Genomic DNA, 12,819 nt, shown 5'->3' on the forward strand with positions numbered 1-12,819 from the left:
GAGTTCTTTTTATCTCGCACAGTACCAACCACAGTATATTTAGTATAGACTCAATATCTGTGTGGTGACTATTTTGCTGAAGTCAACCTACTCTCTATCACATGTCTAGAGCATAGATCTTCTTCTGTAATGCCATATTTTTTGTGTATTATCTCAACATCACATCCTCATCACAGCAGTTCAACAATGCCCCTTTATCTTTGTGTATCTATAGGATGTCCAATAATCTGCTTGACTGATTATTTGACTAAACTAATTATTTGAATATGAGGCATGCACTGCACTGCAGTCTTCCCAGGAGCTAGATCATTTAGATATAAAACATCAATCATCATCAACCAGCAGCTTTGAAGCCTTCTGTGGTTGACTTCCAAGCCACTACCTTTGCTAAGCCCCACTTCACACTTATACACATCTTCCCATCCTGCTGAAAAATCTCTTTGATCTCCTATCATTCTTTTTCCTTAACAATATTGCTCACATGAATACAGTTGCATTTGTAGAGAAATAAAGAAGAGAGGGCTCAGGGAGAGTAGCTGGCTCTTTATTATGACCTCAGAGGGTTACAGTCCCTTATTTGGTTATCATGGTACTGGATCTGGGCCTCAGGCCTACATGCTCTGAAACTTAATTTTTGTCAGTGTATCCAGGGGTGATCCAGCTTATATGCTGTAATGCCAAGTTATTAATTTACAATAGGAAATATGTCTGTGCAAGATACCAGAATGTGCTAATTAGCAATTCATTCCCATTAGGAAAGGCACTATGGAAAACCATATTTTAATGAGCATGTGGCTTGGTGAGCCTGGACTTTGAGAGGGGGAAATCAGCTAGCCAAATGACCATAAGGGCTACTGATATTGAGCTAGGATGGCCAGATGAACCCATCTTGTGGGTTACCCCAATCAACCAGCACATTCATGTCAGCAACCTGGAGCTGGAGAGCACCTCTGCCTCATCACGGTGGAGCTACATTGCCAAGTTCTTTCCTCTAGCACCCAGGAGGACTCCCCCTCTTTTCTTCTGCCAATTTATTCAATTTTATAAATTCTTTTCCTAAAGTATAACTTCTTCCACATTCAAACATGTCTTAAAGAAAAAAGCCCTTTCTTCTTTGAGCCAAGGTCAGGTCAGATATGTATCCTTGACATCATTGAGGGGCTAATACTTTTGTGCTTTATCCTGTTGGTTAGGGTGGAGCCTTTCAGGGTCCTGATTTTGTGCGAGGGTCTCTGATCTAACCCCACCTCTGGGCCCACACAATCCTATTCTCCATGCAGCTATCAACTCTGGACAATGGAATATAGATCTTTGGGAATGGGCAGAAGCTCTTCAGTCCACTGCTAGCCTTGGTACTCGCTTTCTTCTCTGAACTTGTATTCTCTCTTCATTTTCTGTCTCTGAGAATTTCTCTTACTTACTTGCAAGCTTAGCCAGTCATTTAAAATTATTTTATGAGTATTCTATTCAGAATTTTCAGCTTCTTTGTAATTAGAGGAGTTTTCAGGACATCTAAGCTGGCAAATGGCTGGAAACAGAATCTCAATGTAAACTTTTCTTTAACATTTTCCTCTTTCCTAGATGCTTTTAGCTCATTGTCTTATCTGAATTTTCACTCCCCCATGAGGTAAACATTATTCCTTGACAAGTTATTACTCAAGCAAGGAACCTGCCCCACAGAAGTCATGCCTGGGTTATTGCAAATCCCTAGAGAGGTGGAATTAGAATTTAATATCATTTCTCCCAACTCCTCACTTGTTTTTTGCTTTATTCATGCAATATATTTGTGTGTGTGTCTCTTATAGGCTCGGCCTGTACTAGTTCCCAAAATAACAAAACCTAATGAACCATGGTCTTTATCCTTTAGGATCATACAGATTCACGGTATAGATAGACGGGTAAACAAAGTAACTTCAGAACAGCAAAGACAATGATAGTGGTATGAGCGATGAAAGGACAGTGTGGTTTCAAAAAAGGAGAAGTGGTCAGTTCATCTAGAGGCAAGGGTGGCTAGGGCAGCAGAGAGAAGGGTACAGCACCTGGTCTCAGTCTTGAAGGCCAAGTAGAAATAGAAGTTCATTAGATAGATGAGAATAGCCAAAGAACGCATCCTCCTAGCCAAAGAGAACAGCCTGGGCAAAGACAATGAGACATGAAACAACCTGGCGTGAGGAGTTGTGGTTGGCACTCTCGTATAGGTGGAACATGGGGTGAAAGGGAGAATGGTGAGGCTAGGCATTGGGGGGGTAGATGAAGGTCAAATGATGGGGAGCTTTGAATACCATTCTTACAAGTTTAGGCTTTATCCTGAGGGCATAGGTGTCCCTGGAAGGCTTTTGAGCAAGAAAGTAATATAGTCAGATATGTATTTTAGAAAGATGACTGGAAACATTTCACAGCTTACTTCCCACTACACCACACAGCCTCTCACCCTGTATGTTTTGAGAGTTGACTAGAGTGATTTCACGGACATCAGAGGTTCAAAGCTCAAGGAACATCCCACTAATGGCCATGAGAAAGCCTTCAGGTTTAAGTAGTTATTTCCCTTTTTGAATCTTGAACCTTCTTAAGCCATCTGGTTTAAGGAGAAAAAATTAACCCATAAGCCCCTGCTCCCCTCTTCTGAAAACATCCCAGCTGGCTTAGAGCATCCTCTGAGACTCCAGCTGAACAAGATTATGCTGCTGCTGATCTGCCACAGCTGAGAACAAGTCAGGCTGGCATCTCTCCAATTGTCCAGCATCCAAAGTTTTTATAAATATAAAGGATTTTTACATCCCATTAAAAGAAAAATAAAACTGCATAAATGAATGTAGCATATTTCATCCAGGTGATGATAAAAAGACAAAATCTTTTTAGAAGACTAGTTACTCTTTGTTCTTAGCTACTGAAGCTTTTTGTGCACGTGTTTCTGGCCTAGCACTTGTCCTGTCCCTGGGCTTCTATAACTGTTTACAAGTGGTTCCTCCCACCCCAGGATCTTTAATCTTTGTGTTGACAGGACCTGATACAAAGTAGGTATTCTGTAGATGTTTGTTTATTGAAAGATTGGATGGATGAATAAAATATATATTTTTAAGTGGATAGATAGTTTAAAAAAATACGGATATTATGAGTAACCAGTTTTCATCTTCTATAGCTTCCATACTTAAAAATCTAATGAAAATTAAAATTATTAGATATGAAGCACTACTATGTACCAGATATTGGGGACAAAAAGCAAATGGCATGGTCTCTACTGTCAAGTTGGTCACTCTAGCTGCAGAAGGAGACAAGTAAACCAAACCAGTGTAATAAGCACTATGATAGATTCATGGAGAGAATGCGAGGGGAGGCAACCAACCCAGCCTAGAGGGGAGATTGAGGAGAGCATCAGGGATGGCTTCCAGATCATGATCCCTGAGCTCAGTCCTGAATGAGGAATGAGAGTTAGAATTTTGTCTCACTGTCTGTGTATTATGATATATAATAATGACTAGTAATGGGCCCCTAGGCCATCTAAATTCTAGATGATTAATGACACAGTAAATTGGAGCCCAAATCATTTCAGTATGAAAAATATTGAAGTTCTTTATAAATTGGTGGTATGCACTCATTTGTTCAATTATCAAATGTTTATTGAGCACTCTTCTAGGTATGTTGGGGGTAACTATAAATATAGACCATGACACCACACCTTTAAGAAAATATAATCTCTTGGGAGGCCACAATGCCCTCACACATGAAACAGTTCATGGAAATGCAGGACGTTATATTCATCAGACCCAAAGTCACTGGCCTAGGCAATAAATGTGCAGAGATGAGAGCTGTGGCTCAAAATGTTTGGGAATGGGGCATCCTGAAGAAGGTGGACCTTGAGCAGGTCTAAGATAAAAGGAAAAAAATAAGACAAAATATTAATGGAATTTGTACTGCTTCTCCATATTAACTATTATATATGAACTAATGAACATTGATTACTATATAAAAATAAATACTTTTTAAAATTAAAAAAAAAAAAGACAAAAGGGAAAAAATAAGATAAAAGAAAGGATCTCCAGATGAGAGAACTTGAAAAGAGAAGGACAGAGATGAGGTTGAGTATAGAATATTAAATCAACTTAAAAGTTACTGAGAATTACCAGGAGCCAAGTGCCGCACTGAGCGCCATGGAGGCGACAAACATGAAACAGACATCGAATGTGCCGTCAAACTGTGAACAGTACAGAGTCTCACTGGCAGCCCATAGCGGGGTCTACAACAGAGACATGTTTGGTTGACCTGAACCGTACTTTTAATTTTTTTTTTATCATTGTCAACATAAAGTTCTGGAAAATTCACATAAATGTCTAGATTCTTCACTTATCTTTAGAAATTGGAGAATCTAGCAATACTGGTCAGTGTGCCTGCTTGGAGCAATTATCCAGCATTGAGCAAAAGCAGCCCTTTAGGTGGAACATATTCCCCAGTTGGTTACAATCCCTCCTCAGCCTGCTTCACTCATTTGTGTTACTTGCTCTATCCCTGTGGACTTTAGATTTTGCCATCCCTGATTAAAATCTAGAAAAAAGGAAACACATTTGTATAAATAATTATAATATGAAGTAGAAGGTAAAGTATGGTCTAAATTACTGTGGGAGTTTATTCATTCGTTCAGTAACTATTTCCTGAGTTCCTGCTTGTCAGGCATCTTGCTCCTGCTGGGGACATGCTGGTGCCTGGACTCCTGGAGTTCACAGTCTATTGAGGGAGAAGGATCTGAGTGAACGATTACTGGACAATATGATCAGTGCTACAATAGAGTTATGTGTACAAGACACAGTGTGGACCCAAGGAGCAAGTGGTCACCTGTACCTGGGGGTCAGAGAAGTAGCGCTTGAACTGAGTTTTAAGATGGCCTGAGCCAAGCAATGGAGGTTTGAAGCAACATGTCAGACTCAGGGGAGCGCAAACAGTTTGATATGACTGGAGCATGGGATGGGTGGAGCTGTTTAAGCAGGGAATTAAAAGAATCAGATTTGCATTTTAGTGGGGAGAAGGTGTTTGGAACTTTGAAACTAGAATCAAGGAATCTTCAAATTAGGAGCCTGCCCTAAGAGTCTATGCCTGAACTCGAGGGGACAAAGAGGTTGGAGTGACACCAAGACATTCAGAGACAGAAGAGTGCAAGGCAACATATGATGAAGTATTGAAGTCTGCGGTTCAAATGATACAAACTAAGGGCAGTTAAAGTGAATCTTTGAGTGTCAATAATTCTGGAAACTATGTTCTGTAATATATTGTGATCTCTTCATAAAATTCAGGTCCTCCTCTGGCTTATAGAAAGTATCTTTTAGTTTAGTTTTTAAATTTTTCATTGTTTAAGTTCTCCTTCCTTTTAATGAACAAAACTTGTGGCAAAGACACTAACTCTGTCAAATTACAATGAGATACCACTACATACCTATAAGAATGGCAAAAATCTAGAACATTGTCAACACCAAATGCTGGTGAGGAACTCTCATTCATTGCTGGTGGAAATGCAGAATGGTACAGCCACTTTGGAAGACAGTTTAGCAGTTTCTCACAAAACTAAACATACTACTCTTACTATATGATCCAGCAATCATGCTCCTAGTATTTACCCAAATGAATTGAACATGTATGTCCATATGAAAACCTGCGTATGGATGTTTATAGCAACTTTATTCTTAATTCCCAAAACTTGGAAGCAACCAAGATGTCCTTCAGTAGGTGAATGGATAAAGAAACTGTGGTACATCCAGACTATGGAATATTATTCAGTGCTAAAAAGAAATGAGCTGTCAAGCCATGAAAAGACATGGAAGAATCTTAAATGTGTATACTAAGTGAAAGAAGCCAATCTGAAAAGGCTAGATACAGTATGATCCCAACTATATGACATTCTGGAAAAGGCAAAACTATGAAGACAGTACAAAGATCAGTGTTGCCAGCGGTTGTGTGGAGAGGAGGATAAATAGATGGAGCACAGGGGATTTTTAGGACAGTGAAACTACTCTGTCTGATACTATAATGATGGATATGTGTCGTTGTACATCTGTGTAAACCCATAGAATGTACAACACCAAGAGTGAACCCTAATGTAAACTGTAGACTTTGGGTGATAATGACATGTCAATATAGGTTCATCAGTTATAACAAATGTACCACTCTGGTGGGGGACGTTGATAGTGAGGGAGGTGATGCATGTGTGGGGGTAGGAAGTACATGAGAAATCTCTGTGCCTTCCTGTCAATTTTGCTATGAACCTAAAATTGCTCTTAAAAAATTGTCTTAACAAATAGGGCGAGACTAACTCTGATGTTTACCAGCTGTATGAACCTAAGCTGTCGTCTAAGCTCAACTAGATTAGACAAGTTGATTTAATACAACAGTAAAATAGAACTTCTAATTCTTCACAAGGTTTTGATCTTCTAACAGGAAAAATATACAAGAAAATACTTTAAAATCTACAGTTTAATGTAATGGATTATTAGTATAAGAAGTTTAAATTAGAAAAAGTAAATCATTTGGTGTGTGCTTAGGACATTTTATTTGCATACCATTTTACAGATTTATTTTCTTGTCATTTCTCCCCATTATTAAAATAAGCATCATAATTCACTGTGATATAAAATTCTGTTTTTAAAAAGACATTTAAATCTCACAAGTTGAGAAAATTCCACATAATTTAGTTTAAAAGACTAGTCCCTGTAAAATAAATAAAAACAACTGTCGCTCAAGAATTATGTGTTTTATGTGCAGGGGTCACTAAAAAAATTCCCCCAGATGGGTAACATAGTTAAGTAATGGGAATGATGTTTCATAATGATCTTTTAAAGCTTTATTCTTTCTGCAGAGAGTCACTTGGCATATTAAACATGTAAAATAAGCCTTACTTCGAAAGGAATCATGTTCTCTCCCGTTTTTCTATTAAAATACTGTGCTACCTCCATAAAGCTTTCATTTTCCCGTTTTTGATAGAACCATGAGTATAAGAAATATTTGACTTTCCTCTTAACTTTGCAAGAAGTGAAAATATGATGAAACCGGTAGCTTTTTTGTCTGAGAAACATGAGGGAGAAGTGAGACTGTGGCAAACTAGAGAATGAATGCCCCATCTAAAGAGGGCGATGCTCTAGCCAACCGTTGCTATGCAATGAGATTAAGAGCCAGTGTTCATAGAATGTCTGGGTTTTTTTCATGTAAAGCCATAAGTCCATATTTTATGCAAAATTTCCTAATTATAAACATGAGCAACTAATTCAAAAATTTGTAAACAATGTGGGTCAAATTAAGCCTTCAGCTTGCTGATTTGCAATCTCTGGAATATATCATACTCCAGACTCTGGGATTTTGAGTTAGAAAACCTGTGTCTAATCCCGCCTTTGCTACTTACTAAACTCGGTAAAAACTTGGGCCAGCAGTCTCCTTTCACTAAGCTAAAAAGTTGTCAATAACTTCTGCATCAGGTTGTTTATTTTCCTCAAGATTTTCTTATAAAAATTTTCAAATATAAAGAAATTTAAAGAATTTTGCGATTCACTTTTTTTCACTAGATTCCACTTTTAACATTTTACTACACTTGCTTTACAACATTCCTAAGCGTCTATCCCGTCACCAATCCAACTTCCTTTTTGGATCTGTTTCAAAGTAGTTGCAGACATCAGTATACATCCTTCATCAGATTGTTTTGAGGAATAAGTGGAATGGTGCACAGAAAGCATCTAGCACATAGATAAACAGAATCATAATAGCCCCCTTCCCTCCATCCATGTTTACTGTGTATAGTTTGAATGTCATTGGACCCACTAAGGGTATGTGTGTTTATACTGGGCAAAGAATGAGATTTCTACAACAACTTTTTCATCAAACTCCTGTTGGTTCCTACATTCAAAACGTATCCAGAACCTGGACTTCTGGTTCCAGCCAAAATAGAGTATCCCATTCCTCTCTAACTCTCCCTCTTATTAAAAAAACAAAAACAACTTTAGATGTAATAAAACAAACAAAGATAGGAAGACTCTAAAAGTTGGAAAGAAGTCAGACTGGCTCGGAGAGGAATGACACTGTGGTGAGCTCCCTCGATTTTCCTTCTGTTTCCCAAATATTCTGGATGGGGCCCTGGAGAAACCCATACCCTGGAACTGCCAATAGGCACAGACAAAAAAAAAAAGCCTCAAGAAAAGCCTGTTCTCTATAACCAAAGGACTAGGAAACAGGTAAACTAATAGAACAGGGAACGTTTTGATAATACTGGCCCTACTCTAGCCAAACATTAAAAGAATAACTGTCCCCTCACCCTTGCGGTACCAGTGAACTATGCAGATAGCTAGACTTCTGGCTCCACCAGAGAGAGATGGGAGAGGCAACTATGAGATGGCCCTCTACTTCTCCCATTGGGCTGGTGTCATTGGGCCAAACAAGAGCTGAACTTCCACCCGCATAAGGTAGCAAAGTGGCAGAACAAGATGGTATGAAGTGGTGCTCATTGACACTCCACTTTCCAGTGGGGAGCTGAACTTGCACCTTTACCCAGCAGCAACAAGTTGTAATGAAATGGTGGTACTTGGCATTCTATTCCCCTACTCCTGGTGTTGGTGGGGACCAGCAGGAGCTGCACTTCCACCCCCAGCCTGTGACAATGAGGTAGAAGGAGGAAGAGGGAAGCAGTGCTAGTTGGCAAACCACTTTAGCTAAGGTAGTGTCAGTGGGTCCCAGTGGGGGGCTAAACTTCTAGCCCCACCCAGAGGCAAGGAGGGGCAAAACAAGGTGATTCAAGGTGGTGCTAGTCAGCGCCCCATTTTCTCTCCCCCGTTGGTGTCAATGGGCCCAAAAGGAGCTGAGCTTTGACACACCCCCCCAAGTGGCAATGAGGTAGAATGAGTAGAGTACTAATTGGTACCCCACTTTCTCTCCTCCTTGGAGTCACCAGAGCCAAGTAAGAAGCTAAATAGTCATTTCACTTGGATCTTCACATTATATTAAACTGCAGAAAACTAAGATTAGATAAGATCCAGTGTCTTGCAACGTAATACCTAAAGAGTCCAGTATACAATAAAAAATCACTTCTCATACTAAGAACCAGGAAAATCTCAACATGACTGCAAAAAGACAATCAACAGATACCAACACTGAGATAACATAGATGCTGTAATTATCCGACAAAGATTTTAAGTGGCCATTATGTTTCAATGAGAAATTACAAACACATTTGAAATACATGAAAAAAAAATAGAAAGACTCAGCAAAGGAATAGAAGATATAAAGAAGAACCAAATAGAATGTTAAAGCTTTAAAATACAATAACTAAAATAAGAAACTCACTGGATGGGCTCAATAGCAGAATAAATATGACAGAGGAAAGTACAATGAATCTGAAGATAGAAAAACAGGAATTACTCAATCTGAGCAGAAGGAGAAAATAGAGTGGAAATGTATCCACTGCACACCACTTCCTCTAATACCACCCTGGTACAAAGCACTATTATATTTAGCCTGAATATAGCAATAGCCATCTAGATGGTCTCACTTCTTCAATCTTTGCCCCTTCAATTTATTTTATGACAAAGTAATCATTTATAAATGTAAATCAGATCAAATAATTCATCTCAGTAGCTCCTCATTTCTCTCAGAATAAAAATTTAAGTTTTACAATGGTCTACAAGGCCCTTCAGGATTTGTCCCTTGTTGCCTCTCTGCCTGTAGTAGACAAAAAAAGATGGCCCCATGATCACCTCCTGATGTTACTCCCACAGTTAAGTTACCTTACATGGAAAAGGGATTTTGCAAATGTAATTAAGGTTACTAATAAGTTGATCTTAAGATAGGGAATTATCCAGATGGGCCTAAGCTAAACTTTGAAAAGCAGAGAGTTATATCCAGCTAGTTACAGAAGAGCAAGCCAGAAAGATTCCAAATGTGAAAAGGATTTAATGTACCATTTCTGGCTTGAAGGTAGAGGGGGCCACATGGCAAGGAATATGGGAGCCTTCTAGAAGCTGAGAGGGACCCCCGACTGGCAGCCAGCAAGGTAGCAGGGACCTCAGTCTTTGTAACGATTAATTTTATATGTCAACTTGACTCGGCTATGGGGTGCCCAGATATTTGGTTAAACATTATTCTAGGTGTGTCTATGAGGGTTAGTCTGGATGAGATTAACATTTGAATCAGTATATGTACTGAGTGAAGCAGATTGCCCTCTGTAATATGAGTGGCCCCATCTAACCCATTGAAGGCCTGAATAGAACAAAAAGGCAGAGTAAGGAAGAATTTGCTCTCTCTTTGTGACTGTCTTTGAGCTGGGACATTGGTCTTATCCTGACTTCAGACTCAGACTTGCACTGGAACTTACACCATCAGCTCTCCTGGGGCTCCAGCTTGCCAACTCTAGATCTTGGGACTTCTCAACATCCATGACCGTGAGAGCCAAATCCTAATAATAAAACTATACATCCTATTGGTTCTGTTTCTCTGGAAAACTCTGACTAATACAGTCCTACAACCACAAGAAACTGAATTCTGCCAACAACCTAAATGAATATGGAAGCAGATTTTTCCCCAGAGCATCCCAATAAAGCTCATCCTGGCTCACACCTTGATTTCAGCCTTGGGAAGTCCCAGCCAGACAACCAAGGCAAGCCCACCCAGACTTCTGACCTACAGAGCTATAAGATAATAATGGGTGTTGTTTTAAGCTACTAAATTTGTGATAATTTGTTACTCACCAATAGAAAACTAATACACTGACTTCTTTATCTTTTACCATTGTCCTTTCTTCATGACTCATTCAACCACACCGGCCTCCTAGCTCTTCCTTGGCAACATCAGGCACCCTCCCACATTAGGGCCTCTGCATTGGCTGTTCCCGCTGGCTAGAATGCTCTTCCTTTAGATATTCATATGACTAGCTTCCTCACCTCTTCAACCTTTCCTCAAATCTCACCAATCCTACTCAGGCCCATCCCTGCCACAATCTTCCTTATACTGTTCTGCTTTTTCTTTTCCTCTGAAATATAAATTGCCTTCTACCATAGAATGTAATAAATTTATTTATTGCGTCTATTCCTTATTAGTGGTCTGCCTCCATTAGAATGTAAGCCCATAAGTGTAGGGATATTTGTTTTGCTTACAAAATTTCTGGGAACCTGGAACAGTTCCTGGCATAGTGAGTGCTTACAAAGTATTTGTAGAATAAAATGAATTAACTGCGTGTCAAGTTACTTCTTAATGCATTGCTTTGTAACATATTACTTATAGTCCAAGCTGTGATGTGCATTTTACACCCTTTCCCATAATAAGGCTAAATATAGATATAATGCATCTCTTTGTTCATGAGAATGTGATAGCAAATAACAAACTTTTAGTGTAGTCATTAGTATAAAAATATATTGGATGGCTCTTTGTCATTCTTATATCATTTAGAGCAGAAAAATAGAAGAGAAACTTTAATGATCAGAACTGAGATATTTGGGAGAAGAGAGTGGGTGATACAAAAGGCACATTGGTCAAACCTGAGGCTTGCAGAATACATTTTTAAAAACTACTGATATAGAAAATTGAACTAGATGCCTTCTAAGATCCCTTACAATTCTATATTCCATAATTTTCTGGCCTCTACACAAATGTGGTGAACTGTTGGCTCAAGATTTGATCTCTCATCCTTTTATTGATGACCCTTAAATCTGCATTTGCAGTCCTCTCTAAGGACCTAAATTCTTATCCTTTGTTTCCAACTGTTTCTGAACATCTCCACATGGGTGTCCCACCATTACCTAGAACTGAGTATGTCAAAATCATGTTCATACTCATGACCCTGGATTCCACTCCCCCCTCCTTTTGCCAACTACTTAGACATTCTCCATCCCCTCCTCCTTCAATGTGTGAGTCCATCTCTGGACGCACAGAGTTTCTCCTTTCAAATTTCCTATCTCATGTTGCCCTTTCTTTTCATTATCACTGCAGTCACCCTTGTTCAGGCTGTCACTTCCTCAAACCTAGATTGCTTGGTCAACATCCTAAGTGATTTTCCTGCCTTCCATCATATCTGTGTTTCCCTCTCCATCTACCCTATATATAACCATTTGTTAATTTTCCTACAATGTCTTTAAATATTCTTGGTACCTCAGAATCTTCCATTGAGTCCCCATTGCCTACAGAGTAAATTTTAACTAACAATCAAACAAACAACAAATCCATAGGCTGGCATGTAAGATCTTTCATGGTCTGGACTATTCAATCTAGTCTCTTGTCCCTCAAATTCTCTCCCTCTTTTTGAATACCCCATCCTACTGAGTTCTAATGTGGTGCTCAATTTAAGAACAGATGTTTTAAACAAAGGAAAATTGGAAGTAAGCATAGTTTAAGAAAATATTTTGGAATTAAGGAATGACTTTGCATGGTATTTTGACATTTGTTGTAGGGAGGAACTCAGATATCTGCCCTGATAGGAGCATCTTTCTTGATGTGTAAATGTATCTTCCTTTGGGAAGCCATTTTCATGGATAGTAAATTGCTGGTATCATATATCTCAATGCAAGTAAAAGCAACCTAAATCTTGAGTGGGTCACCTTGTGAGTTGTGTTCTCCTCTTGTTTCTGCAGGGAGCCCCGTAAGGTGGTCCTGCACAAAGGCTCCACTGGCCTGGGCTTCAACATCGTGGGCGGGGAAGATGGAGAAGGTATTTTTGTATCCTTCATTCTGGCTGGCGGACCAGCGGACCTGAGTGGGGAGCTCCAGAGAGGAGACCAGATCTTATCCGTGAGTATTTCGCCTTAATCTTCGTTCCCACCATGTCTGATACTATTCAAGAAAAAATCACTTTCAGTTCTGGCTCTAAAA

General features: G+C 39.3%; 1 protein-coding gene across 11 annotated transcripts in view; it reads left to right on the plus strand.

The window, feature by feature from the left end:
- Positions 1-12,819, plus strand: part of DLG2 (discs large MAGUK scaffold protein 2) — a 1,867,373-nt gene that overhangs the window by 1,498,269 nt on the left and 356,285 nt on the right. For all 11 annotated transcript variants that reach the window (XM_058545485.1, XM_058545490.1, XM_058545494.1 and 8 more), the window contains one exon: positions 12,582-12,738. In XM_058545485.1, coding sequence (XP_058401468.1) covers positions 12,582-12,738 — 157 coding nt within the window. The remainder of the gene's footprint in view (positions 1-12,581; positions 12,739-12,819) is intronic.

Source organism: Diceros bicornis, chromosome 7, assembly GCF_020826845.1.
Source record: "Diceros bicornis minor isolate mBicDic1 chromosome 7, mDicBic1.mat.cur, whole genome shotgun sequence".
Classification (NCBI taxonomy): domain Eukaryota; kingdom Metazoa; phylum Chordata; class Mammalia; order Perissodactyla; family Rhinocerotidae; genus Diceros; species Diceros bicornis.